At 40.1% G+C, this 12,625-nt stretch overlaps 1 protein-coding gene across 1 annotated transcript; it reads right to left on the bottom strand.

The window, feature by feature from the left end:
- Window positions 1-4,571: 4,571 nt before the first annotated feature.
- lztfl1 (leucine zipper transcription factor-like 1) lies at window positions 4,572-10,701 on the bottom strand. The gene is made up of 10 exons (XM_068710118.1): window positions 10,436-10,701; window positions 9,976-10,100; window positions 9,622-9,816; window positions 7,411-7,468; window positions 6,916-6,987; window positions 6,727-6,792; window positions 6,556-6,633; window positions 6,084-6,260; window positions 5,803-5,906; window positions 4,572-5,609 (listed from the first exon to the last, which is right to left on the bottom strand). The coding sequence occupies exons 1-10, from the start codon at window positions 10,436-10,438 to the stop codon at window positions 5,591-5,593; spliced, it is 897 nt and encodes a 298-aa protein (XP_068566219.1). The 5' UTR covers window positions 10,439-10,701; the 3' UTR covers window positions 4,572-5,590.
- Window positions 10,702-12,625: the final 1,924 nt, after the last annotated feature.

Genomic DNA, 12,625 nt, shown 5'->3' with positions numbered 1-12,625 from the left:
TTGGATGAAAAGATCGATCCTCTGTCTGCACAGTAAATATGAATCTGGAAGCATTTCCCAAAATGTCAAACTATGCCTTTAACCTGGATTTGAGTTTGTTCCATCCAAGTTAAATTAAACTATAAGTCTGGTTCATACAGTAGCATAGGCACTGCAAAACCAACACATACAATTGCCTAATTTCCCGTGTCTATTGCTGCCAAGTTGAAATTGCATTCATGTGACATGTTTTGGAAAAAAACAAGAACTTGAATATAGGGAAATGCAAAGTTTATTGACGTTGACAAGAGCAAAGGGAAATGAATATCATGACAAGTAGTCACATCGCTGACCACACTTCAAAACATGGCAACGTAGAAAGTCCCCGTCATACCAACTGCATAAACCTGGAGCCCAAACAAAGCTGAGTGTACAAAGGCAGCGATGACATGGTTTTAAAGTCTTTATTAGTCAAGAGAAGAGCTTAAATCACTTTTTCTGGCGGTTTCCTGTGAGTGTCTGTTTCTCTTGGGGGCCTGTGTTGGCCCTTGTGAAGGACAGAAGTGTGTTGCTATCTTCTCTGTTTCACTTCCTGGCCTGATTATAACTTTGAGCATATTGTGAAGAGGAGATGCGGAGCGCGTGGGCCATCAGCTCTTCACATTTCTACCAAACGCTGGTTGCGTTTCTCGGTTTCGCTCACAGTGAGGCAGAGGGAAACGGCTGTGTCATGATCAGATGAGTGTTTTCCTTCTGGGAACAAGCTGTTTGAAGAAAGTTGTAGACTGAGAGGTTTCACTCGCACAACATCGCTAACTGCAGAAGTGCAAGCTAATTGACCGCATTGTTCTAATCTGTGAGCACATAAAACTCAGCGTGTGACATACAGTCGCAACTTGATTCCCTTTATAGAAACAAATGGAGGACGATGCAGCATCAGGTCCCCAGTTGAAGATTATAGAAGCACAATGAGGCATTTTAATCTTTGCAAAGAGACAGTTATTGTTGGGAACTACTGATTTTAACTGCTTTATTCTGACAGAGATATGTCTTAAGTCTGTCTTTGCAATAATGCATGTTGTTATTTTTGTAGCAGACACGGGGGAAAAAAATAGCCTTCCCTTATCTTCTTTCATTGACTTTGCATGCTTTTATCATAACTTTGCATTGGCTTTTTATATATGGCGAGAATTCTTTTGTCAACAGCAGTCTGTATGTTGCATTTTCAGCTATAGCGTCATCTCTTTTAAAAAAAGCACGTCAATAAGTTTCACAAATATTCAGAAGTTCCCCGTTTTAGGTTTCATAGAAACGTGACGCGTTCTGCATGACCTGATGTCTCTGAGGGGAGTATGTGCTGACTCAAACCTGAAATCAGTACGACCGACACTCACAAACTGATCACCTAGTGCAGTGCTTATTTGAGATACCGGGCCATAAACGATGTTGAAAACCTCTCCAGTTGTATCTTCATGTGCCCACAAACAGCTGCCCGCACAACTCATTCAGCAGCTTTTCATCGGGTATCACATGCTAATCATACTTAGTTCTGCACCATAGAAATGAAATGACACAGAAGCCAGTTTGAGTGTTGAGTCATTTGCTGAACTCAATGTATACGATGTGCTGTAGATATGCTATTTCATGGAACGGTATCTATCAACAAGACAAAACATTGAGCAACAATTCTCAGAGGTGACTGAAATGTCTGATATCTGTTAATCTTATCTGTGCCACTTTTTTTTTTGCAAGTTGCACACTCAGATTATCAAAAGATAGTGAGCTCCTGATAGCTGAGAACTCACATAACCTTTTATAGCCTTAATAACATGCCTCCTGACTCTGTCACAACACACATGGATATAGCCAAGGCCTTGTGGTCAGGAGGTACAGCTGAGGAGCCAGTGGGTGAGTCACAGAGATGGAGGCAATCACTGAATATCTGTGGGGAAAATAAACCAGAAATATTATATCTGTGTGTGCTTTTATCCTTGACCTTGGAATAATTGTTGCAGAACTTCTCCTTTTGAAAATACAGCGGTATAAATGGTACAAATACTGGTACTGGGGTCACCGGAGACTATAACTTTGCATGAGCAGCAGGCACAGTGGGCCCTATTTACAATTACACAACAGTGGTAAATGGTTAGACATAGTGTAACAACTGCACAGGTAGAGAAGAGGCATCACGTGTGTGTATATATATATATATATATATATATATATATATATATATAATGTATTTTAAGTTTGCAAACTTTAGACACCATAACAGTACATTTTCATTATCTCCACCAGGCGTAAACCATGAGGGGATCATGTGTGTGTGTGTGTGTGTGTGTGTGTGTGTGTGTGTGTGTGTGTGTGTGTGTGTGTGTGTGTGTGTGTGTGTGTGCGCATGGATCTGTCTGTCTGTCCTCAGCTAATATTATATAATAGCTGATATTTTTTGTGCACATATTTGACTGTGTGCTCCAGGACCTCTTGTTGTTGTTGTGGTGATTCAGAATGTTTGAAAAACGTATTTTATTGACCGTTTTATACCGACATTGACTGCTGACTCCTCACTTAACCAACCGGTAGGAGCCGCAAGTGATCACCAAATGCTTGAGTTTGGAATCCTGTTTCTGTTAGGGATTAGGAATTGATCCTCTTTAGATTTGGCAAAACAATTATGGTTTGTATTTATTCAATGAAACATTAGAGCAGTGGTTCAAAAGGCACATAGTCTGACTTTAAGTAAGTGAACACATCATATACTGTACAGTCTGTCTCTGCTTTCTTTATAAAGCTCTGTGATACTGATATTTAGGGAACTATTCAAACCCAAGAAGAAGAAGCTTTTTAGCCACACAATATGGATTTCTAATGAAGGACCGAAAGATTACAGCTAACTCAGCACCATTGGGTTTTTTTTGAACACCATACATCACTCTGGACATCACCCTGAATTCAGAAACTATTTCTCCTCAAGCAAAAAGTTTACTCTGTGATTCTGGAGAAAAACTAAACAGAAGCTTTTGTTTTGCTAGTGAAACTGAGAAAACCCCTTTGATATCTTTTCGTTGAGCAGGAAGCTGCAGTGAATGGGTACACCGCTCTCACATATTAACAGTTGGCTCATATTGTGGGAAAGTACTGTCACCGTCACAGCTGTCAGCAGGGCGACAGATTGAGTTCGGTACCAAGAGACACAAGTCACCACTTCCTGTGTACCTGCTCACTGTGATTTATGTCATGCACTGATAGACAACTGTTCAGCATTTGCATCCATATCTGAAAATATGAGCAGCTGTCCCATGACGGTCTCTCCTTTGATGCTACTTATAGAAAACAGATGCATGCGCTGCGATGTTACAAGCACACAAATGCAATAAATAGGTTGAGAAGAAATTCTTCATCTTTTATGTTTTGACAGCAGAGCACACAGGTTTCAAAGAATATTGTCATTAGCGTTATAAACCCACCACGTGTTTTCTTTCCCCTCCTCCCCTTTTCACACCATGAATACAACTCCTGCACATGATGCAACACCAACACCGGTTTAACTCAGGACAGACTGTGGCTTGAAGAGTTTCACAGAAAACAACAGGGAGAGGGGGGTGGTGACCACTATCTCTATCCACTCTGGTTAACACCAACAATGCAAACACAGTGAGCTCTTTCTCTTGGCACTTCAAACAGCTAAGGAAGCAGATGAAGGAACTAAAGTGTAGAGTTAAGAACAAGTGCAGTTGATGAACTGGTAGGCTAATTTCGAATGTTGATATCTGTCTGATCTCTCTGTCTCTACACACTAATATAATCGAATTAAAAAGGAGAAAAAAATCCATTAAAAATGCCTTTCGTCTTTTACAAATGTCTTTCTCTTTGTTGCTGAAGACACCGTTCATACTCCACTCCACACTGTCTGCATCCACCTGTATCATGCTGATCGCGGTATCAGGGGGCATCCTGGGGGCTCAGTGACTAAAGCCATCCTCAGCCCTAAAGAGGACAAATGTCTCTCTCTCTCGCTCTCCTTCTTCCTTAGAGAATGGAGTATTCACACGTGTCCTGGCTTGTAAAACCATTCAGTGGTTAAAACATGAAGCAAGACTGAAAATTTAAAATAGCTCATCATAATCTTCTTCTGAATCCACATCCCCTGAAGTACCGCAATTGCATGAATTCAGGCCACATGTAGCCACTAAGATCATACAGCCCCATGTATACAGCTTGTCACGCTTTATGCAGAGAGGCATTTAAGCATTGTTGCAGTCTGGCGCCCCCTTGTTGTCTGTTCAGTCTAGAATCGATCATAATCAATGTCCTATTTGTTCTTCAAACTTTTTATGTTTTTTTTTTATTGTTTATTGCCAGTGTCACAATACCCTGAAGGCAATCCCAGCATGCAGCGGGTCAAAGAAGAGCGACAACCTGGGCATGTTTTCAGTCCTTCACATGGCATATTTATGATCTGATGTTTTCATAGTCAGAACATATTAGAATAAAATCATAGGTCAGAAAGCTTCAGTCTTCAGTGAATCTACTTGGTGTTTATACGATTAAATACATCTTAAACTGTGAAGAAAAAACACTTGACTCACTAAGAATGAGCACACGTTTATTTTGTCAACAGATTTTATTACCTCATACGTTGCACGATACAAACAGATGCACATCTAGTGTAATACAAGGTAGATGTATCATACTCTACAAGAGCATTACTTCATGAACATCATGTATATATATATATATATATTTATTTTTTTTCTCTTACACTCCATCACCCACAGCAATACGAAAAGTACACAGTTAAAGATTCCAGACAAAAATATTCTATGCCCTATGTGTAGGGAAATCATTCCAGACCGCCATCAACGTCATTCAACAAAGCAAGAGCAGAAAAAACTAAACGCGAGAAATTTTGGTATATTTTCGATGATCAGACTTTCACAGAATGTTCGCATCATCGAAAATACATTTTTGTGTGAAATGCAATACAATTTTTCGGGAACAAATTAAAGCAGGGTTGACCTCAGAAAGTCGGTAAACATTGAAGCTCTTCACTATTAATAAACACACCGGCTTGGGGGTTTGCTTGGGTCTAACTCAACAATGTCTAGATTACAAAACCGACTGCTAAAATTAAGACTGATCAGCAAAATATCAACGATCAACTACCCGGTGCTAGAAAGCTAAATATCACCAATAACCATCTGATAGATGCGACTGCAATGCTTCAGGCAGACAGTGCGTATCTGTCCGGTTCAGCAAATGCACAAGGCCTCTTTAAACAGGGACGTGATAGTAATTGCATAGAGCACTGAGGGAAGTCTGCTAGCTACAGTCAGTCAGCTCCACAACTGGGCCGTAGAAAAAAAAAAAAAAAAAAGCACATCTGGAGAAGGCTATCGTTTGTCACTACCTCATCAGTGTGCTCAGCGGTGCGTACCGACGACCTCCCCCGCTCTGCTCGCACTCTTTACTAAAGCCAATGATTACTGAAGATGCCAGATAAAGCATGAATAAACAATTCCTCGGAGAAGTGCTTTTTTCTGTCTCTCTCGTCTTGTCCGTTTCTCGTTCCTGTCTGACCCTTCCGGCCACCTGTTGTCGTGGGTAGAACTCATTCATTGGACTCGTATCTGAAACAGACGAGCAACAACGGCGTTAAAAAAAAACTGAAATTAGACAAATATCTCTGTATGAAAGCCACATTTTCAAGCACAGGACGGAACAAATGTGGCTGAAGTTGAAGGGCCATACCGGTGTGTCTGCTAGTTTTACAAAACATTCCTCTTCTGGAGGGACCAGCATTGATTTACACTTAAAGCTCACCTCTGCAATCGTTTTCTAATGTCTTTGATCTGCTCATTTTTCTTGGTCAGGATCTCCTTCATGTTGCGGTAGGCCGCAGTTTGCTGGAACTTCTTGTCCAACTCCTGCACACCACACACACACACACATGAACACACACACACACACACACACACACGAACACGTGAAAATAACTGCAACAGAAGCTGAACGCACCAATACCAGCTGTTTCTATAAACATGTTTGATTAACAGTATAACGTGTGTTAACTTCCGATGCTGGTTACACCCACAGTGACGCACCTTCTCGGCCAAGGACAGCTGCTCCTGCACTCGCAGAAGCTCATGTTTGGCAGAGATCAGGTTCTCCTGCAGACCCTTCTGGGAGGCCGAGTTGGCGCTAAGAGACCTTTCATAGTCATCCCTCAGAGCCGCCACCGTGTCCTCGAGACTGCTGATCTCCTGGGATTGAGCAGCCAGCTTGAAGGGGGGGAAAAGAAACGGTGAAGAAGTTTAAATGGAGTGAACGGCAATCGTTACAGAATCTACACCCTATTCCTATTCACAGGGAGAGACAAAAGCAACACTTTGGTCAGCTGGGTACGTACCATTCGAGGTCCAAGTTAGCGGATGAAACCAAATGACAGCAAATGTTCAGATGCAACAAAATGAAGGTTTAAGAAAACTAAAAAAAAGAAGTAGTGGAATGGGGAGCAAACTCAAAAAGTCAAAATGAAGATGACGCTACTTTGCCAAGCCAAACTCCAAACAGTACCTGCTGGTCACCTTTCCCCTTCTGAATGTCTTTCAGGGCTCTCTCTGCTTTGGTTCTCTCGTCCAGAGCACTCATGGCCTCAGAAAATGAATCAGAGCAGAGAGTTTACAACCGGTGCACGAATCAGAAGAAACGTTGCTGTGTTTAGAAATGTACGGCTTATTGTTATACCTGTGATTCTAAAGTCCGCACCCTGGCTTTCAGTTTGTCATTTTCCTCCTGTAGTCTCACTATCTCCTGGAAAACATGTTTAACATGGGTGTGAAGGAGTGTGTGTATATATATATATATATATATATATAAAATATAAATAAAATCACTTTTAGAACAATATGTAATTCATGCAATGTATTTCTTTACCTTGTTAAGAAGTTCAGACACCCCGCCTTCATTCAGCGGTGCTAGCTTGGGTTTGCTTGTTTCCTGGTTTATCTGGGAATAAAGTTGTGTTAAAATATATTGTTTATTCCGTCATATTACTGCATGTAAGATGTAATGGTAAAAAATAAAACTTTTATATCCGTCTTGCTTTTTTTTTTTTATAAATGTGCAGATGAGTAGTGTGTACCTTTTTGAGAGGTAAGGTGTGAATAGTCAAACCGATGAAAGAGCAGCATATTGTATTACACTTGTTTTTCTTTAACGGCGTGAAACCACACGTCGACCTCAGTGATGTGTGACTTCTTAACCGCACGGCTACTCGTGAACAGGCAGGGGGCCTGACATGTCAGACAATTTCAATTGCACGGCAGCACTGCTCTCTAAGATACTGAATTCCATGTGGGTGTAAATATCCTTTGAACACATGATTAATGACTATCGACTGTGTTGCGTAAAGCTCGACACCATGCTCACCTTATTAGTGGTTTTAAAGTCAGTCTTCTCAAATTCAGCCACTTGTTCTAACAGCTCCCTATAAAAAGGTAAAAGAGCAAAGAATTGGACAGCAGAATAATTAATCGAATTACAGGGAAGGGGATACGAAAAGCTTGAACTATTTGTCTATAAAATACAAAAGTATGTAACGGTAATATTGTCAATATGTTTATGAGCAGCACTGAACAGATTGGAGCTGATCTGATAATAAGAACAATGTGTTTATCTCCTCACACAACTGTCAGCTTCCCACCACAATGTTTTTTTTGTACGCTACAAAAATAAAAATTTTTGGCAGTTATGTATCTTTGGCAAGGAAAATAAACACCTCTTGTTCTCGATGGCAGTTTAGCACTTATGATATAAGCTCTATGCTTGTGGTGAACAGAACTGCTCTCTGGAAAGCTTATATGTGGTTTTTAAAAAGCAGCTGAACACACGTAGACTGTGACATGGGGCGTATTCCTTGCTTTGTACGCCGTGTTAGCCACGTAGGGCAGAGCCCCGTGAGAGGGGGAAAAAACACACACTTTAGGGCTTCTTTATACACCCACTACGTGCATATTACAAAACAAAAGAACTTTTCCAAAACATGTTGAGTGTTTTAACAAGGTGAAAGGTTACAGAGGTCAGAAGTGGCGTGAAGTTCACTTGAATATCATAGAAGTACGTTCAAACAGAGAGCTTTACAATGATCATACCGGCCAGTGGCATTAGTTCATAACACGTTAAGAACATTTTTATGACCTTTTGCTCCGATACTGACGATACTGAGGCCTTGCTTCCTCAATCTCACTCGCAAAAAGAAGAACAAGGTGACGTGTGCTTTGGGCTTTAGTTTTGACTTTGTATATCAAAACCACTGACATTATTTCATTTTGGAACATAGTCATCGAAACGTTTACACTGTGTTGTATTTTTCATCTACATAACAACCTCTATGCTCTAAAACCTGACTGTATTTGAGCCAAAAAAAGCCTTAATACATGCTTTGCCAAAATGTCAACAGTGCAATGTACCCTCTGACAACAGTTCAAATGTGATTTATCTTCATTGCTGGTTTCACATGTACATGCGGTGGCTTGTAATATGAAGAGGCACTCTCGGCACCCTTGCTTGGTAACAACAGCAAGAAAGTCCTTTTAGATGATTCTGTTTCATCATATGTGGCCCCAAACCTTTGTAGGACTTCACCATTTCACCAGCTGATAGTCATTATTATTATTATTATTTATTTTATAATAAAAAATGTACTTTAATAAAATTACATTTTTTAAATGTGTAAAAATATGTAATATTGAAATTACAAATTTAATTGAGTTTAAGGATTAAAGAGTTAGTTCACCCAAACTATAGAAGACACATTTTTGTGAGGCTAAAACAAATATTTCATTAGAAAAATGTCAGCATAATTCTATAAATAACATCCTTGTTTCTCAAGATGATACATTGTGGGGTGTTACATTCTTATTCTGTTCTTTAAATTATTATTTTTTTGGTTTGAGGTTCATCAACATTCACCGCTCTGCTCACCTCTATTGTATTGGTAGAAGTCTCAAAGTATGATATTTTTGTAATTTGGGTGAACTGACATTAAAATGTAAACAACAATGTGGCAGCAGTTGTGGTTTTCAAGCTAAATGAACGTCACTGCAAATAGGAAACCATTGAAATGGAAAAAGGGTTAAATTGTCATTATGTATGTGGCTTGGCCATGACCTTTTTGCCTGGCATACATACTGTGAAATGCAAGAGATCTAAACCTAAACAGCCCTGAGGAGGAAGTGGCACAAAGTGGAGGAGTTATTCTCATGAACATGAAGGTTTAGAGGCCTAGCGCACTTCTTACTTTGGTGTGGCACTCTGTTTGACCTGAAACTCACATCACATCAGCTTATTTCATGTTTTTTTTTGAATTTTTACAAAATTTAAAAAAAAAACATTTTTTACAAAATTCAGATCTTGTGCACACAGGTGCAACGATATATATATATATATTTTCCATTTTTACTAAATAAAAATGTAATATAAAGAGGCGCTGTATAATATCTGAATAAGAACGTGATGTACTCATGCGGCAGCAAACCTGACCAGGATGCCTTTCGTCAAATGTTTGCTTTGTGTTTTTAGGTGTGTTAACCAAACAATCAACAGGAGAGCCTGAATCTGCTTCCTTTCCTCGCTGCTCACCTGTTCTCCAGCTCCGAGATGTCGCTCTGCAGTCGAAGGTAGAACTTCTCAGCCTGTGAGAAGTGCTGCCTGAGCAGCAGCACGTTGGTGTGAGCTGTGTTGATGAGCTCCATCTCCACCTCCCCATGCACCACCGCCTGCAGCCCGTCCAGCATCTCCTTCACCTCGTCCACTGTGAAGGTTTCCTCCACCAGCCTACAGAGAGAAACACACATGAACATTACAGCTCCAAAAGCACTCCATCGTTGTATGATATATCCCCCCTTCTTTTGAATATGAGTCTTAAGGTAAGTGAGTAAAAGTTTCATTTACATAAAAAAGAATGACAACAAAAACAGAAGTATGACCAGTCACCTGCTATCTTTGAGTTCTTCAAAGCATGAGTCAATGGTCTTAAGTCTCAGGACCATCTTTGAACGTGCAAATCGCATGTAATTGATGACTTCATTCTGATGGTGTTCATTAAACCCAAATTCAGCCTACATGGAGACAAGAAGAGAGAAAAGAGTAACGTTAAAGATGGACAGAGAGAGCGAGAGAGAGAGAGAGAGAGAGAGAGAGAGAGAGAGAGAGAGAGAGAGAGAGAGAGAGAGGCTGTAATGGAAACCACGACTAGCTTATGAGCTAACTTGAAGAGGATTTCCCCCTGCTAATGTGTGACGGCCTATTCACATGAGCGTGCACATACAAGGTGCTATATTTGGGGATGACTGCTATCTGCTTTCTTGTCTTTATATGAAACTGAGTGAGATGATTAGCATGCTAACTTCTAAAAGCTACCAAAAAAAAACAGCAGATGATCGCAGCTACTTACCATGGTGGCTGTGCAGCTAACGTTAACGTCACTAAGCTAGCTTGTAGCCTGAGATGATCCCAACGGGGGCCAAAAAAAGGGTGTTTCAGCCTCTAATTTAGGCCACGCAGCGACCAGATAAGAAGCTAATGGTAATGTGCTGCAGTCGAGGGTTTTAGTAAACTATTTGTATAGTATAGTTCAGCTCGGTGAAGAGGCTAAACGGAGGTTAAATCATAGCTATAAGATTATCAGATTGGCTAACATAGCTATCAGTTAGTGTTTGCCTTGAGAATGCCTTGGTAACGGAGAATAGCGTCATTGCCTTGGTTACTGGGGGTGCGTTCAGCGGCGCTACGTACGTTATGAAACAACACGTTATGTTGTCGAATGGCTGCTAAAATAGAAGATATGTTGTTGAAACAACACTGTCATTATAACCAAGTTGCATATAAATGTATACAGACATTTACTTGTTATCATAGGCTTTAATAAATGGTATAAAATGCAACTCGGTTCACACAAGTAATATTCTATTTGTTTTGTTATTTAAGTGGTCATTAAATATGGATTTTATTTGTTTGTGAAAGTATGATGGCCACCAAGTCTTACTATTTCATCTCTGTCATTCATTGCTAAGGTTTTTTTTTTTAATTATTTATGTTACAGGTTATCAGTACAAGAAGGTTAAGATGATTTGTTATTGTTGGTTAAAAAAAATCTTTGCACTACTGTGTTTAAGATAAGATAAGATAATCCTTTATTAGTCTCACAGTGGGGAAATTCACAGGACCACAGCAGCAAAATGGACAGTGCACAGCTGGTTGTGCAGCCTGACAGCAGCAGGAAGGAAGGACCTGCGGTACCTCTCCTTCACACACCATGGTGAATCAGCAGGTGGCTGAAGGAGCTGCACAAAGCTGCCTGGGCATCCTGCATGGGGTTTAGTTAGTTAATTTAGTATTATTCTATTACATTGTACATACTGTGCATTTTTATACTCAATATTTTTCATTTTTACTCTGTTCCTTTGATTGTTTGATTGTAGAAGAACACATTTTAGTATCTATCTATCGATCGATCGATCGATCGATCGATCGATCTGTCTGTCTGTCTGTCTGTCTGTCTGTCTGTCTGTCTGTCTGTCTGTCTGTCTGTCCATCTATCCATCTATCCATCTATCCGGCTATCCATCTATCTATTTAATTGCACGAGTATTCACGTGCAACCAAACTGCAAATGTGCTTGTATAGTATTGAGCAGTAGATGGCAGTATTGAGCTAGAAGTGGGAGAGGTCCTGAGAAGCTTTAGGCGTAGACTTCTGCTCCTCATCAGCAGTCATTGAGATAATCTCTTCATGTGCCTTTTTAACTGTGGCCCTTACATGTAGAGCTCATTAATGTGTATACTTTAGCAACCAGCCCTATACTTCCACAGAAAAGATTTAGTTTGTTTGATCATGTAGCATCCATATTGCTCTAAATTACTATTGGTTGATTAAGCCTCTACCAGTAGTTTGGTAAACTATTTTAAGTATGTTGCAGTTTTGTTATTTGCATATTTACAATACAATTACCCAGCTATAATACATGATTCAATTGATTAACTGATTGGACTCATCGTGGGTGCTTCTTCATCGGTTAAACTAATATGACTGCACGAGAACCGAATAAAAACTTCACAGAGATTCTGTTGCATTGTCTACTTGTAACATGTCACTGAAGCCAAAAAGACTTCACCATCCATTTTGTTAAGGAGGTTCCTAAGAAAAAAGAAGGAAACGTTTCCCCCCCCCCCCCTCATGTCTCTAGCTGTAATTAAATCAGACTAACAGGCAGCACATGGTTAGTCACCTAATCAGATGCCTCAAAATGTGACCACTCGGTGCTGCCCCGCTCAAATTCACAGTGCAACATCAGTCAGCCACAGAGACCAAGATGTTTCCCCTTTACCTTCAATCGCGGTGAGTGACTTTCAATTTTAGACAGGTACTACACACCTATAACCAGATTCTGGCTCAAGTAATAGATCACCCTTCTTAGTTTTTGTTATAATAATGCACTCACGTGCTGATGTTCTACAGTGGTCAGTTAGACTATGGTGGTTACTTTTATTATTTGCATAGCTCTTGTGGCAGATTCAACATGTGGAAGTGTTGATGTCATGTCTACAGCTGGTCTGTGAACAACTATAGCAAACTGTCAAAGTTA

Source organism: Cebidichthys violaceus, unplaced genomic scaffold (assembly GCF_023349555.1).
Source record: "Cebidichthys violaceus isolate CVI_PGR_0920_01 unplaced genomic scaffold, fCebVio1.0.p SCAF_15, whole genome shotgun sequence".
Classification (NCBI taxonomy): domain Eukaryota; kingdom Metazoa; phylum Chordata; class Actinopteri; order Perciformes; family Stichaeidae; genus Cebidichthys; species Cebidichthys violaceus.
The sequence above is the reverse complement of the archived record's forward strand: the minus strand, read 5'-3'. Positions and strand labels throughout refer to the sequence as shown.